The sequence below is a fragment of the Ruditapes philippinarum genome, unplaced genomic scaffold, assembly GCF_026571515.1.
Source record: "Ruditapes philippinarum isolate M1 unplaced genomic scaffold, ASM2657151v2 ctg3340_1_1_1_1, whole genome shotgun sequence".
NCBI lineage: Eukaryota > Metazoa > Mollusca > Bivalvia > Venerida > Veneridae > Ruditapes > Ruditapes philippinarum.
Genome location: NW_026859239.1, coordinates 25,082 through 42,878, shown reverse-complemented (window position 1 = coordinate 42,878; position 17,797 = coordinate 25,082). Strand labels below are relative to the sequence as shown.

Sequence of the window (17,797 nt, the reverse complement as noted above, 5' to 3'; positions counted from 1 at the left end):
CGACAGTCGTTCTAACATTTCTCCCATCTGTTTTGTTATGCGATTCAACGTCTAAATAACGGTCACTTAATTTCCGCTTGCTGCGTTTTTATCATAAACCCCGTCAAATCTGTGCGACGAGGACTGTCTGAAATTCCATTTTACAGTTTGAAATTTTAAGATTTTTTTTTAGAATTTTAAAGTTATTTTTGGTTGTTTTGAAATTCTTCCCCTTCACAACCGTCCTCAATTTCTTTTAAAGATAATAAACTAGAAATTGATATGGAGTGTAATATAAATTGAAATTCTTCTTTGCTTCATCATGTATAGTATAATTATAATTCATTAAGATGTACCTACAATTACATTGTATTTTCGTATGTGGGAAATCATGGCAGGGTTATAAAATAAAAAGGTGGTTCAGAAATTTCACCTAATGATCACAGATGTTAAAAACTCCAACTTAATAATATCTAATTTGACAATTTAAACGGACTTAAATGCAGTATGATCTGACATCGGACATCATAAACTATTTAATTTCTAAGTAAGGTTATCAGAATTTCCTTTTCACATTCTCTTTTTAATGCTGAAATATTTGTGTGTGAATAAAAGAATAATTCCTGCAATAATTCATATAAATAACATAAACAAATTGTATAATAAAGCTTGGCAAATACAATCGATTGCCGCCGATACCTGTGTTACACCATGGATTTTACCATGACATCGCTTATGGCCGCTTTCAATAATTTTCAACGATTAAAAAATTAAAGTGGAATATTTAGACTTCTGTTCGACTTGGAAGTATGATAATTTGGAACCTTGCATAAAAAACGATTCTCTTTCAGGTAATGTAGACCGTTTCTTTGAAACTTTTCTAGTTTTCGCTCCCAACAACTTCTAATTGGGAAGCGTCCGTGCATAAAAATGCAGTTCGTGGTTGGACTTGGACAAAGACAGCGCCCGTCCAAAATTATCTCGGTGTCTCTTTGACAAGTCTAATTAGTTGGACTAACCAATATGTACAACTTATCTCTATTGCGAGATAATATACATGTCTAAAACAAGTGTTATTATCCTGTCCTAAATTCTGATTTTGTAAGTAGTCAAGAATTGTCAAAAGATAAGTATCTTGTTCTTTTTTCTGAAATAAGATGTACTTTTGTACATGCGTCTATAATAAAGCATTATTTCTTTAATATTAAATCATTCATGTGACTAATTAATATAAAACATATTCAAAACTGCCAATGAAGGTGATTCAGTCTCTCACCCACCACTTTTAACTATTTGAAAATAGAGTTTTCTGATGTCAAAATTAATCTAGACCTATATGAATCAGATAGAGCTGCATTAACAAATAAGGATTATAGTTTAAATGAAGATTACAATACCCTGAATAAAACAGATAAACTGGATTTTCTTTTTACAAACCCAGATATTATAAGATTACTTGCAAAAACCTGTTGCAACATTCTTACTAAAAGAAATAATATGTTATATTCAAATAACTCAAGAAAAATAAGATCTTAGCAGATGATTAGTATGTTTTAACTCTTTAATTTTTAGACCATTTTAAGTGATATTTTATCCCTTTTAATTACTATTTTACGGTGTTTTAACTTGTAAATGCCTGTATGATAGTAAGAATTTTAAAGTTCATGTAAATAAGGGAGACAACTCCGTAATGTATATAGACAGTATATGTCTGTGTAGGTTATGAAGTTGTCCCCCTTATAAGCTATTATAGTCTCATATAATTCTATAATAAGAATGGTTATACTTGAAATGTATGTATTATATCTTTCCTATGTCTGTTTGAATAAGTGTAAATCATGTATAGATGAGACTTAAATAAATAAATAAATAATATTTTATGATGTTTCATCAGTGAACCAATAATAATTACAATTAATTGCCTTGCTAAAAGAGTATATTAATCTGCTAAACATGATTTTGGTAAAAACAAGAGGGCAGATCAATAATCTTCTGACGCAAAATTGATCTTTTAGAGTTTTATAACTTAAAAAAACACAGTGAATAGTTATACTGCGTTGAAATTAATGTATCTACCGGTTCCTGAGATGGAATGAGATTGGATTGGACGTACAATAGTGAACTTTTAGCAAGTTACATCATTTCAAAGAAAAAAAAAAAAAAAACAACAAAACTTTACCTGGAAAGTAAAGGTCATTTATAAAGCAAAGTCTGTCTTGTCAACTTGAAAGTTTATCCTCAAAGATTGTTGTGTTCAACTATTAAGACAAATTGATATATAGATAACAAACTATAGCCACTTAGGTACATTTTTGTGATATTTGGAAAATTCATATAATTATTTCAAACTTAAACTGTCAGAGTTATATCTTGACACACACACGCATGCACGCACGCAAGCAAGCACGCGCGCGCGCGCACACACACACACACACACACACACGCGCACGCGCGCAGAGCCATATATAATTTGTTTTGAAAGTTACTGTGTTTAGAAATTTAAAGGCATTTAGAAATCTAAATTTCATACCGCTGACATGCTACTTGACTCATGTATGGCAATAACATGTTAATGTTTATTTCTCCTTTCAAAGTCATCATATAGATGTATAAACGGATATGTTGTTCATTCTGTCTTTATTTCTAAATCGATAATTTTTTTTTCTGTTTTTTTTTTTTTTTTTCTGCAGTTAAAACTCCACTTAGTCTTTCAGACTCTAATAACAGTGGGGACCAATTACATTTTCTATTTTAATTTTTTTGATACAAGAATTTGGTTGCTTCGTCCAAACAAGTTAAAAACCATTGATGTTACCTCCCTTAGACGACGCCATTTTCATGATTTCGGTTTACGTGAAATATAGATTTGTTTTTACAAAATTTGACTGGTTTATTGTATATTATAATTTCTTTGTGAGTATGCTATGCATTTTTCAGTGATTTACTCTTTACTTGGCTACATAAATTTTTATGTCGCAATGTTAGATATTCCAAGCATCCAATTCTACAGCTTATAATTGCACTGTTATCTAATTAATCAACTAAAGTATGTTTGTTTTGTTCAACTGTTCAAACGCCTTTCGGAATAAGAAATGCAATCGGTTGTCTTATTAAACGTTGTCCAGACGTTGCTAGGCGACAGGTTCCGGGAACAGGAATGCAAAAGGTCCGTTTTATACTGTTCCGCATAAGTTAAAGAATAAAATGAGCCGTGTCATGACAAAACCAACATAGTGTTCTTGCGACCCGCATGGATCCAGACCAGCCTGCGCATCCGCGCAGTCTGATCAGGATCCATGTTGTTCGCTATCAGTTTCTCTACTTGTAATAGGGTTGGTTAGGGAACAGCATGGACAAACAGAAACGCAAACACATAAATAAGTTTTGTTTTTTTTTGCAAACAAACACAACACATGAAAAGGGAGAGAAGAAGATATTTTATTATAGTAAATTAAATACATATACAAGTACAGTATTTAAAACAAAAACCACAAAATATAAGAAAACAAAGAAAAAAACCTAAATATATTCAAATGGTAACCTGACAAAAACATCAATTATACTTTTTACAAACAAAGAAAGTAAGAAACAGTAAAAATACACAATCAAATTGTACCAGACGGCGATTTTTTGCACGCAATATTGAAATTCGTCAAGTTAAAAGTGTTGTTGATTATTTTTGTTTAATTTTTTGCATCAATTACTAATTCAGGAATTACTGTCCATATGAGAAAGAAATCATAATAAGATTCTATACAAACAAATATTTAAGAACAAGATTCCGAAACTTGATTGCTGTACTCAAATATTCATAGGAAATAATGCTATAAAGTGATAATTTGCGAGTTTTAGATTTCAGGCGGTGCTTCATCAGATAAGATTTCTGACTCTTTTGCATATTTAGATGATTTTTCAACAATTTTCAGATTTTTATTCAATTAATCAGTATTCTGGAAACATAGATCTTCTACTAAGACATTCCAAAGAAATGTAGCTATTGATAGCATAACCACCACAGCCTACCATGTGAATGTCTAACAGGTAGAAGTAATTACACGGAATATAATTCGAAGCTTGGTTAGCAGCATCTTCAATCTAATATCTCATCAATGGTGTATAGCAGCCACTCATGTAATAGCCAGTTGGATCGTTATTGTTAGGGTTAACAAAGAATGCCAAGTAGCTATTAGGATTCAAATCACAATTTGAGAACGTGAAGTCGTTACCATTTGCTCGGTATCCCTGTATAGTTCGGCTTGATGCGATAGACGTTGGTAAAAAGCCAAGACACAAATAAGGACCCATTGTTGCACTAATTACTGGAGTTTCATAATCAATATGGTATTGTACTGAATACTAAGATTCGCAACCATTGAAGAATAAGTATTGATCTGTTCCATTGTAGTATCATACTAATATGACCGAAGAGGGTTCAGGTCAGCCTTCCCAGCATCTTCATTTAATATGAACGTGTAGCCATAGCTTGCGTGGAATTCACAATACACTTCGTATGGCTCGTCTTTGGTATTGTAGATGACATATTCCCCATTTACTCTGTCCTCGGGTTGCAAATCGTCACAACCGCTGAACACTATAATACACAAAATGAAACACATAGTTATTTTTCATTTATATTGAATTCTGACGGAATTTTTTTTTAGAAATTACTGAATAGATTTTAAAGATTAAATTCAGGCAAAAAGAAGACCAAGAGGTTTTTGCTTTATGACATTTATAAAGATACATTAAAACAAGTTTTCCAGAAATTGACCAGAAGGCTTCTTATAATCTTCATGAAAAAAATTCTAAACGACTTTGACAGCGAATTGTAAACAACGTGTGACTAGAAAATGAAAAAAGATAATACGGTAAAGTAGTATTTCATTGCAAGTTTAAAACTTCTGTTACACAATTTTTCATAAATGATTTAAAGTAAAGTAAATTAAAGATCAGATGGAGAGGTTTCCCCTGAAGTTTAAACAAAATTCGTGTAAGGTTTCAACTGTAGATAAAGGAAAAACTCTAGAGTATTTATAATAAAAGCTTAAGAAATGCATTAATATACATTAAATGAAAATAAGATACAAAGTAAATATCATTTTGGAAAAATTTGAAGATATAACTGATTTATAGTTGAAAAATGTTCAACGTATTTAACTTACATGGGTAACATTTTTGAGGCAGGTTGCTTTGCTTTTCCAAATCCCGGGAGAAAACATGCACTTCCGGTAGGACACTGCAATAAAAATTATGAACTGCTATTAAACAGATTCCATTTTGTTGATTGTGCATATAATTTACATCTATTATATATGTACTATACCATTTGATTATCTGATTGGTCAGAGTGACCTTTGAGTGTTATAAAAACTACTAACAGAAAGATCTTCTACTCAATACGATCGAACATCCTTTGAACGTTTTAGATTAAATATGAAGGTTCCATGATATCGGCCGGATGAGCACATATGCGGATGTTTCCTCATCTAAAATTTCACCAATTTTGCGTTTAAATGTTGAATTCTGCATCAGCCGGTGCTATTTGGCGTAGACGGTAATCTACATTTTCTAGTACCGTCCGCGAACAAGCTCAAACCGAGCCTGTAACATGTTCAATTGTGTCGTTTTGGGCGTTCTTAAGGCATTATGTTTTCCTCCATTTAATTAGCTGCCTAGATATTAATTACAACCAGTTTTAATCTTCACTGTAACCTTGACCCTTGAAGATCAAAGCGCAAAATCTTATATTTAAGAAATTTTAATTTTAAAGCTTTGTTTTGAATTGTTTTCTGGTTTCTAAGCGGATAATGTTTCCAGTCAGAAAAGTCATTGTAAACAGCATTTGAATTTAAACTTGAGCACAATGATATCAATAGTGGCTTATGCTAGTTATACTGGTAAAATGGTTACTTTCGAATATGATAAGTATTTGGTCTAAACTAGATCATCGAGTCAAAAGAAAAAAAAATTTGTTCATACTTTTAAGATCACATTTTATATTGAATCTTCAATCTCTGTCTGGATGCTATACAGGTTAAGTTTAAATAAGGCTGTCGAAGAATTAGGTCACTAGGCAAAATCGAAGACATTTTTCCTTATCCAGTTGAACATAACTAGAAGGCCTATGCAAAACAAATGAATGCAATCTGTGTTATAATCATTGCTTTGTTTGAATTTTATATACTTCTTTGCTTTTGCTATGAAAGAATAGAGGAAAAATAAAACACATCAGAATGTTCAACACAGTTCAACGTGCCTTCTGTTGTTTTGATAAAGGTTGAAAGCAACACGTACACCTGACATGTATAAACAACATTGTTAATTAAAAATAATTAATTAAATACAAACTATACTCAATTAGGATATTGCATAGGGGTAAGAGGTGAAAGGGGTACACTGGAAGAAAATACAATTGTTATCATCACTGTAATGAATTTGTGTAACTAACATTTTGCCACGCAAGTGTATTTTAACAACGACAACTTCGACAGAGAAAAAATATCTAAAGAAAGCAGAATTAAAGCAATTAAATATTTCGTCTGAAAAATAAAGAATGAGCAGAAAAAATCATTGACAACAAACAAATGATGATTGTAGTCTAAATGATAAGGTGTCTGCCTCTTAACCAAGTTTCATGGGTCCGAGCCCTACTCGGGTCACGACTATATTTCTGTGACACCATTTTTTCCAGGATTTGGACTCGGGAAATGATGAAGGAAAGTTGAAAGATCTTTTTTTTGGCAGACGAGCTTAAATAAATATATTCACATCTTACTATTGAATATATTGATTAATTCTTAATTCATATTTTTTGTTTCGATTTTTTTACAAAGTTTTATTAAAATATATTATTTTCATTATCGACGAAAGGGACGTCCGTGAACAAGTTGTTACGGTCGTTATCTTCTAGTTTCTTGCCTTTCTTATCGCTGTGAGTTCAACTCACCAGCGACTTTGTTGAGGACGCTATAAAGCTAGTTTAGTGAACATCGCCTGTTTTTTCAGGTGCTTAAGTAAATACAGGTACATATGTAATGGAACAGCATTTGAAAATATTTTTAAATCTTGGAATATGAAGAATAAACTCAACAAAGATTTGCAAACGCTTCTCGCTGTCATTTTAATTTTAAAGTTTTACACTGAATTTTAAATTTCTTTTATAATTAAGCAATTATATAGCTGTAATACACCAGATTTACCTAATTAAATTATAAGTTTTAAACGTAAAACTTGAGTATGATATTTTATAAAATAATGTAGTTTTAAATTGATAATAATTTGGTGTCCTCTTATTTGGTTGAAACCGTACTAAGTTTAAGAATTTCGTTTCAGCAAAATATGTCCATATAAAGCTCTAGACCGCAGTGCAGAATTAACAGAAAAAAATCGTTGCAGTCTGCTCCAGGTTCGTCCTAAAAAGCTGTCTCGGTGAAAATAAATGACTAGGACACTTCTATGTTTTGGTTTTAAAAAAAATATAAGAAAATAGATTCCATCCGCCATAAAAAAACCTTGAATTTCATCTGCCATTAAAATCAAACCGTGAATTCCATCGGCCATTAGAAACAAACATAACAAAAGGTCTGTCGAATCTATTTATTTTTTTTAAATGTATTTGACACATTTGAATTTATTTTTTCGATATCGATGGTCGCTCGTACCAATGTTTAATACAATGCAAACAATTATATGGAGATTCAGCATTACACCCAATGACAAGACCAATTGTCACCGCCTGAGGGTCGAACCCTCGACCCCTAAAGAACAGATCCGATTGTTTTCCTATTGAACTAAGCGCAATGACAAACATATCTGTGTATGGCTTCATATATTGTTTTACAGCGAATAGGTCAACGTATAGAAAATTTTAAAGTTTCGTCAGTTTGTAAACTTTTTCTTCTGTATTTTTTATTCTCTATTTTCTTTTTTAGAATTTTAAAGTAAAATAATGTTAAGCGTTAGATAGAAATCAGAGGTGATTGTGATTCTTAAAATATACAAAGAAATATCTGCGTGAAATTATGATTTGACCGGTAAAAGCCCAAAAGCAGTTCTTCATTTAACACTGTAGTTTCAAACCTAAAGTTGCTACATATTGAAACGCTTTAATCATTCAGAACTTTAAAATTAAATTTAAATAAGCAAGTTTAGAAATTTTGTTGAGTCGGTGTCTAAGATGAATGAATGTATAAATAAATAAATAAATAAATAAATAAATAAATAAATAAATAATAAATAAATAAACAAACAAATAAATAATCAAATAAATAAATAAAAAGGTACTCACATTCTACAGGCTTCAGGTAAAATCATGTTGAATCTTCTAGCTTCCTACATGTCCTACCGTTTTAAATTTTGCTTTTTGAAAACCCTACAAACGAATCCTCCTAAATTATTCTGTTTAACAATGTGTGAGGATATTAATTCACATCAATTATTAGCAATATAACAAATTCACAATATGTGTTTGACAAGGATTGGTTTAACTAAAGAGATTGAAATGTCAGATAATTAGAAAATTAATGCATACTGAGAGAATATGTCAAGACATCTGTTACAATATATTTGACAGTACGTTCAAACATATTAATCAGATGTCATATTTTCTTGTTTTTTCATTTATATAAATTCAAGTTTTACATCAAAACAACAACTGTTGCTACCAAGCCCATGGATAAGTTTTTTACAGTACGTTCAACCATATTAATCAGTTGTCATATTTTCTTGTTTTTCATTTATATAAATTCAAAATTTACATCAAAACAACAACTGTTGCTACCAAGCCCGTGGATAACTTTAAGCACTCGCTCAAATGTTGATCTAGAATTGCACCAGGTATTTTATGAAAAAGTACAATTGTACTGCCGCCGATGCATAATCAAAATAACGGTACTCTAATGGTTGGCATGTGTTTTAAATTTTTCACAACATATTCACAGCTTAAACATAAATCTTTCATGTTTTGAAAAGAAGAAAAAGTTAATTAAATTAAATGCTTCCTTTCAGTGCCGCAAAGATAAACGTTTTGCTAAAGAGCTAAACATTAATATATTGTTGCAATATTTTCTTCCCGTGTGGTTCCTCGTAGTGATTTCTTTTTCATTCTTTCAAATGTAAGGGAGTAACAATTGTATGCAGGTATTGCAGTCGTTTGTATTTATATGATTTAAAGTAATTATAAACTAGTTGCCTTATTTGTCTTTTACCTGACAAGATGGTTATGAATTTTAGCCAAACAAATGCTTTTACAGCTTTTTGTTCCTTTTCTTTGTACACAATATATATCACGATTTGTTATGATGAATTGTTATGGTAAACGGTTATAATAAATTTGTGGTATGAAATAATTATTATCCAAATAGTCTGAATACGCTAAGTACAGTCATTTCAAATAGTTTGTACTTTGGATTAAGACCACTAGATACAATGGGTACAGTCAGGTCAAATAGTTTGTACTCGATTTAAGACCACTGGATACAATGGGTACAGTCAGGTCAAATAGTTTGTACTTGATTTAAGACCACTAGATACAATGGGTACAGTCAGGTCAAATAATTTGTACTTTGGATTAAGAACGCTATAACAATATACACACGGTAAATGCACTTAAACAAATGGTATTATTGTAAAATGACGCAGAAAATATAAAAAGGTAAAATAAACGTATATTTGATATTACATTATAACGACCTCCCGGCCACAAAAGCATCTGTTACCAATCACGAGGCTATCATGTGAAACAAAATGAACTGATCAGTTATTTATCAAAAGATCATACGATTTCTGAAATATTCTTGAACAACTTTACCGATTTTCCTTATTGTTGATCAACCGATTTTCCTTATTGTTGATCTAGTATTGTACCAACGTATTTTATAACTACATGTATTTTTCTTTAGTCCTGCTAAGTTCATGCTTGCCTTGTTGAAACTGTCTATTGTTATTGTTATTATAACACAAAGTATATTGATTAATAAATGTTCACACAAGCTTGCAAGGCTTAATAAAGGTAGCAAAGACACGTCTGTTTCATAATTTGTCCTTAAATATTACAGCTTACAGCTTGAATAAACCACATTTGCACACTGCTAAAGTAATAGACAACTCTTCTTCAATGTTTCATATAAGTAAACGACCATTTATCGCCCTTACAACACATCGTATATGTATTTATATAGACCTTAAATTGATGGATTTAACAAAGATCTTTACTGTTTGTGTAAGTGCGAATATCAATGCAGTTCCGTCTTATTTGTGTATGTGAGAAGTTAGCAGTAAACAGTGAGCTAAACAAAAAGGCATTTCAATTTATATAGGGAAATCAATGCTCTGCTGTAATACTCAGCTGGCTAGGCAATCTAGCAGGGTATTCCTAAATATAGTGTAAAAATGCTCTGCTGGAATGTTCAACTGGCTAGGCATCTAGCGGGGCATTCCAAAATATAGTGTTTAAATGCTCTGCTGGAATGCTAAGTTGACTAGGCAAACTAGCAGGGCATTCCTCAATATAGTGTAAAAATTCTCTGCTGGAATGCTTAGCTGGCTAAGAAATTACGCAAGGCATTCTTAAATGTAGTGCAAGAAATGCTCTGCTGCAATGCTCAGTTGGCAAAGCAATATATTTAGCGGGACATTCCAAAATATAGTGATAAAATGCTCTAGCTGTGCATTCTAAAATATAGTATTTAATTGCTTTGCGTTATATTCGAGCTGGCTAGGCAACCTAGCATGCTGTGCTAGATAAGCAATCTTGCGGTGCATTCTAATTATAGTATTTAAATGCTATGCTGGAATGCTCAGCTGGCAGACTTATTCTGAGTTTCAGGATTTATTGTTGCCAACGTTTTATTGATATTTTCGACTTCTAGGCACTACTGAGGAACTCGCAGACTGTCAGGATTTTTTGGTGCCAATAGTAATAATGATGTTTTTGACTTCTAGGGACATTAAAGAGTCTGTTTTATTGTTCTGCGACTTTTTGATAAACACTCGCAGACTTTCAGAAATGTTGATGCCAATGCGGATATTGACAATTTAGACTTCTTGGGGCCCTCAAGAGTCCATTTTGTTGGTCTGCGACTGATTTTGGGTCACTCGCTGACTCAAGATTGCTTGGTACCAATGTAAATAATGATATTTTTGACTTCTAGGGACCTTAAAGAGTCCATTTCATTTGCCAGCGGCTTATTGTTGGACACTCGCAGACTTTCAGGAATGTTTGGTGCCAATAGAGATGATTGCATTTTTTACTTCTAGGGACCCGCCAGAGTCTATTTTTCTGGTCTGCGATTGATTCTTGGACACTCGCAGACTTTCAGGAATCTGTGTTGCCAATGGAGATAATGGCATTTTTGACTTCTAATGAGCCACCAGAGTTCATTATGCTGACCTGCGACTGATTCTGGGACATCTGCAGACTTTCAGGAATTTTTGATGCAAATGGAGATAATGGCATTTCTGACTTCTACGGACCCGCCTGAGTACATTTCTTTTGTCTGGGACTTATTCTTTAAGAATTGCAGACTATCAGGATTTTTGTTGCCATTGCATATCATGTTTTTTTTAAATTTTAAGGACCCCTCAATCAGAAGCAGAGTATTTTCACTCCAAAAGGTCATTATTCCGGAAATTCTGCAAGTGGCCAATAATCAGTCAGAGACCAACGAAATGGACTCTGGATGGTCAAAAGATGTCAAAAATATAATTATCTCTATTGGCACCAAAAATTCTTGAAAGTCTGCTAGTGTCCAAGAATAAGTCGCATACCAAACAAATGGACTCTGGATGGACCTTAGAATTCAAAAATGTCATTACCTCCATTAACATCAAAAAATTCTGAAAGTCTGCGAGTGTCCAATAATCAGTTGCTGAAGTAAAAAATGTCATTATCTGTGTTGACATAAAATTCCTGAAAGTCTGTGAGTGCCTCAGAATCAGTCGCAGACCAACAAAATGGACTCAGGAAGGTCCGTAGATGTCAGAAATGTGATTATCTGCAAAACACCAAACATTTCGGAAAGTCTGCAAGTGCCCAATAATCAGTTGGAGACTAATGAAATGGACTCCTGGGGTTAAATCTATTTGTAACAATATCATGGAATTCTTCGAGGATGTCAGTCACAGCCACAGACGCAGACCAGTGAAATAGATCTGGCAACAAAAATTACATTTTCAGAGGCATTAGGATGCATAAGGAGTAAAAGAGGAAGAATATTTACTCTGCATTTAAGAATGCCCTGCTAGATTGCTCTGTCAGCTTGGAATTTCTGCAGAACAGTTTAATACTTTATTTAAGAATGCCCTGCTTGTTTGCATAGACAGCTCAGCATTCCAGCTCTGCTATATTGCTTAGCCAGCTGAGCTTGCCAACAGAACATTTTTACACTATATTTCAGAATGCTCTGCTGGATTGCCTTGCCAGCTGAGCATTTTTAACACTATATTTAGGAATGCCCTTCTAGATTGCTTAGCCAGCTGAGCAATGAAGCAAAGCATTTTTACACTATATTTTGGAATGCCCCGCTAGATTGTTTAGCCCGCTGAGCACACAAGCAGAGCATTTTTACACTGTATTATGGAATGCCCTGCTAGATTGCCTAGCCAGCTGAGCATACCAGCAGTTCATTTTACACTATATTTTGGAATGCTTCGCTTGATTGCTTAGCCAGCTGAGCATACCAGCAGAGCATTTTTCGCACCATATTTTGAAATGTCCTGCTAGATTGATTAGTCATCTGAGTATACCAGCAGAGCAGTTTTACACTATATTTTAGAATGTCCTGCCAAATTGCTTAGCCAGCAGAGCATACCAGCAGAGAATTTTAACACTTTGGATGCATATTTTATACATTGTTAAACATAACAAAACCGTAAAGTTTATCCGCTCTTGATTACGAGGACAATTCTGATTAAGAAAATGCACTAAAAACAGTTTCAGCGGTTTTCTCACGCCGTTAATCCCTTTTCTTGAATCAGATTTCTTCAAATTTGGTAAGCCCCCCACCCCAAACAACCTCCTCAACTAAACATTTCAATTTAAAGAATTTAAAAGGTCGTTGTAACAAAGAACTGTACCTTAATATTACCTCGATTCTCTGACAGATATTGTCCCTAAGGATTGAAAAATTAGCTAGTATTTCCAAAGAAAGTCCCAAAAATTAAGAAAACGGAAAGAAAGATCAACAAGGGCAAATCAAGTTTTCAACCCAGCAAAAACAGGCCATTATCATTTTCTTGTATTGTCTCAAAAATAATAATAAAAAATATCGTAGCCTCAAGCATGGTGAAATATTTTCAAAAATGACAATATTTAGCCCGGTTTAACACATGTATTTATTAGATCTAGATTTAGAGAACCTGTGCAATAAAACTAATAATCACAACTAAACTATGGTAAAAAAAACTGATGTTATAGTAATGAGCTTCATGTCAACAATCATAAACTTATCTTTACAATCCTAACATACGGTTTTATCTGGGTTAGGTTATTTTCAATTGTTTTCTTTTCTTCTTCAAATTTTGAGTTCTATTAGACAAGAAGAAAATGAGTTCTAAAACTAGTATTATGTTACAAAAAATATTACTGTTTATCTAAACTCTCAGAACAAAGCAACAAATTAAATAAAAGGCATACTTTATCTGACATTTTTCATATGAATCACAAGCATTACATTAGAAATATAGTAATTTATAGTAAAACACCAATATATGTCATATGAGTGAGTGTCGTTCAGTATCAAGATTTTTTTAAATTTAAATCATAATACTGTTGATGATGATGGCTTAATGCTTCTTTTGCATTTCATACGATAATATGATGTTAGTTGACCAGTGAATAACAAGTTTTACCAAGTGATTAATTTTTGAGGAAAAATGTTTTATTTATCCATTTGAAAAGGTTAACCTGTGGGTATCAAATATTTCAACCAACTGGAAATCTAAATGTCATCACACCGTGTTTATCATGAATGTAATCTACTCTGTTATTTAATTTTACTACTGAGATATGATCTGTTGTTTCAAGAGACCACGAATAACGGCCATTTAACTGTTATTATCACGGTTGACAAAGAAGACAAGAAGCTGTTTGTATTTGCATCAAAATTTGTGAAAGTGTAGTCAACATCGTTGGCTCTGTATCCTTGTTTAGTTTTACTTCTAGCAATAGACGCTGGTAAGAATCAAAGATATATGTAAGGACCCATTGTTGTATAGTTTAATAGTCTGGCATAACCAACATTTGAGTTGTACTGCACATTAAATGGTACGGAAGATGGTGAAGAGATTTGCTTCATTACAGTAACAGCCTATTTGGTAGTATACTTTATAAATATTTTAAATGAAAACATTAACTTCAAAAGTGACTTTAATTCTGCACAGAAATGGCATGTGTTCTGAATATTGCCTTGTTAATGTGAACATTTCAATCAAGGTAAAACAATAATTCAAATTAAAAGATTTGATAAGTATTATTTGGTATTTGAACTGTGTCTTTACCTTGACATGGGTTGTACCCATTGCAATGCTTAGGTAAACATGATCCATGTTAAATGGAAATCCATCAAGGGGTAAAGGACTCTTTCAACGTCATGAATTTCTGATTTCATTTCTTTGACTCTGTTGGCAATTGGTATAAACAAAGTATATCAATATTTTGTATGTAAGTTAAAAAGACTGCTTTTGTTTACATTTTGCTACCCTAACGACACATTACTGCACATTTAGTTTATAAACATCTTATAATATTATGCTCTACATCAACTATTAAAACATTATTAAACGCATTTGATATTTCTCAAGGATTTGAAAATAATGGCTTTATAAGGCATAATGTGACTTGCAATAGAATTGCTACCCCACTGTTTGAAAATACGTCATTTTTTCCTATTTCAAATAAGTTTGCGTCTCTACTATGCATAAATGTTAGAATTAAAAAAAACCTTCATCTGATGATGATTTTGATAATTATTTACAAAATAGGAGGCATTTCTCAACAAAATGTTTGATAAATTATGTTTTGAAGTTATTTGGAAGGGGAATAAATTGGCGTAATGGGGCTTTCTGTGTTATTGAAAACTACCTGGCAGGCAATCGCTTATTAATACAAGTAATTTGCTGGTTGATCGTGTATTGTGACTCAAATATAGACCATCTTTAACATGACAAAGCGATTCACACGATATTTCCATTTTTATGTCTCTCTGATACGATGTAAACATATATTGACATTGACATACAAGATTTGAGTAAAACTGTAGTCTTTCAAAAATAACTCCCACATTTACATTATTATTTTTTTTAGATATCTTTTCTTTTTTCTACAATGACACCAAAATACAAAATTATTACATGCAATTTGACAAATACCACAGATAAATCGACAAAATGTTGATAGTTATGAAAAAAACTCGTAATTAAAAAAAAAAGATAAACTATTATGAAAAATTTGTTAATAATTTCAAAATTTAAAATCTGAAATTTTGACAAGCTGATTTTATGTAACTGCAAGTTCATAGAATAATAAGAAAATACATAAGAAAATCCGTCGAAGTATGAATGGATGCAGATTTAACCATTATCTGATGAATCTGAAATTATTAGCAATTCAATAAAGACCTGCATTGCATGTGTTTTTTGCTTGTCGAATATGGAAAAAAAGTTGATGGCTGCGTCGTCGTCGTCTGTGCCGTCTTGTGCAAACAACTTTAGTGCAACCCATTACTCAAACACCTAATAAAGTATCAATACAAAACTTATTATGACAAGGTGCAGTCTAGCACAACGGGCAATATGCTTAATACCATAAAGTATTAAAGGTATAACCATTTCTGTCAAAATTGTAGAAATGATTTTAACTTAAGGAATCAACATGACACAATAATAACAAGCCAAAACAAAAATCAAGAGAAAATATTCTGAAAGCTTCTTTTCGGAGTCATGTCCCTTTGTTTATAACCCTCTTATGAATTAAATTGGTTTCAAAACTATCAAGGACATTCACGTGAAACTGTCGTGACAATGCGTAGTTTTTTAAGGCAAACATAATTGTTTAAGAGTTATACTCCTTTTAAACTTTGTGTCGAAAATGCTTATCTTAATCTATAAAAGTTATCAATTTAAAACTTAGCAAACATGATGATAATGACAAGATGCAGTTGTAAGACGAGAGGTATTATCCTGAAAACAATATCTATATGAGATACGTCGCGTTTGAGCATAGTCTTATGAGCCCATTCTATAGGCATACTTGCTTATCGGGTTAGGACAAAATATTAGACAGGTGATCGGTATTGTTATTTTCAAAGTGAAGTGCATGCATCCATATCATTCATGAATTAATTTTCTGTGTTTGTTTCCATATATGGTATTTTTCTTGTATTTACAACAATACACTTATTTGCTGAAAAAAATACTTTACAGATCAAATTGTATAGTTGCTTAAATTATTACAGACCAACGCATATGTTTATGTAAAAAATCGTCCAAATATAACAACTAAAGGTTGAAATATCTGTATTCAAAGATTCATAAGTTTATTTAAAGGAATACATATTTAAACATGTCGTTCTTTTTTTAAGAGTTCCTTACGAATAAAGAAGAGCCGGTATTTGACCAGAATCAACATCTGTCTTGTTTTTGTCCATCGGACTACGTCTAAACGATATTACTACGCCTTTTCCTTGAACCTGTTTTTGCCCGCTATTTCCATAGAATGATCTGGATCCTTGCATTTGTTGTGTAACAGTATACCACCTGTTTTGTTGTATCTTTTCACTACCTTTGAATTTTATATCAATTGTTGTTTCATCGCCATCCCTACACACTATTTCTAGGTTCTCTAGTTTTGCCATGCACCAGTTACTTTCGTCATATATCTTAACACTACCACGAATAATCCCATCTGGGAAAGGACGGTATAATGATACACCTATTAGGTTAATATCACGTGATGACCTGAAAGAAATAGCATCACAGTCATTATCGTTGTTGTCCCAGAAATCAAATATTCCCCCAAGAACCTCTTTAAAACGACTTGCCCTGAATATCTCAGTAGCATTGCGAGGTTTTGAAGGAAATCTTAGTCCAACTGTCGTCGTGTCGCCATCACGTGGATATCTACAAAACTGCCGATAAACCGCTAATTTTTCATCCGAAGTTAGCAATCCTGTGCCAGAGACAAGATCAGTAAACGTTCTTTGGTCCATATTTGGAAATCGTATTAGATACAGAATTTCTCCCAACACTTCACGCATGTTTTCATCACTTATTTCTAAACTCTTTAAACGGCATTGTTTTTCTGCCCAATTCAAACAAGCAATGAAGATGGTTTCCTCATTCGCCATCAATTTATCAGACTGCAGTAATTTCCTTAGGCAATCAAAGCATAGGCTTTGATAATCCTTTAGTGGACTCTTCAGAACGTCCATGCTGTTGGAGAAAATTGTAATGAAGCAATGATTTCGTAGCTCATTCTCATCAAACATATGGGCCTGTTCTAATATTGTACATACATTGTCACATGTAATCTTCGTTTCCAAGTATTCTCTGCATCTAGTTACCAGTCCTTCTACAGCATATTTCTTGGCTGTGTACATGAGCGCCATCACCGTGTCCGGAGCTATGTCAATCCTTTCTGTATATAAGAACCTGTCAACAATAATTGGTAAAACTTGCGTACAGTATAATCAGATGAAATAAAAGATGTGCTATAAAGACGATGTTGGTGAATGACTGAAATACATATTAGTCCTAATAGGGAGAGATCAGAAACATGTGATTATATAGTGAATAAAAATGAAAGTATACAGTTTATGGTTTT

The 17,797-nt window shown here is 32.5% G+C and overlaps 1 protein-coding gene across 1 annotated transcript; it reads right to left on the bottom strand.

Annotated features, from left to right (window-relative positions):
- Positions 1-16,299: 16,299 nt before the first annotated feature.
- On the bottom strand, positions 16,300-17,785 carry LOC132755743 (BTB/POZ domain-containing protein 6-A-like). Its single transcript, XM_060746658.1, has one exon. It carries the CDS (start codon positions 17,580-17,582, stop codon positions 16,563-16,565), a length of 1,020 nt encoding a protein of 339 aa, XP_060602641.1. The 5' UTR covers positions 17,583-17,785; the 3' UTR covers positions 16,300-16,562.
- Positions 17,786-17,797: the final 12 nt, after the last annotated feature.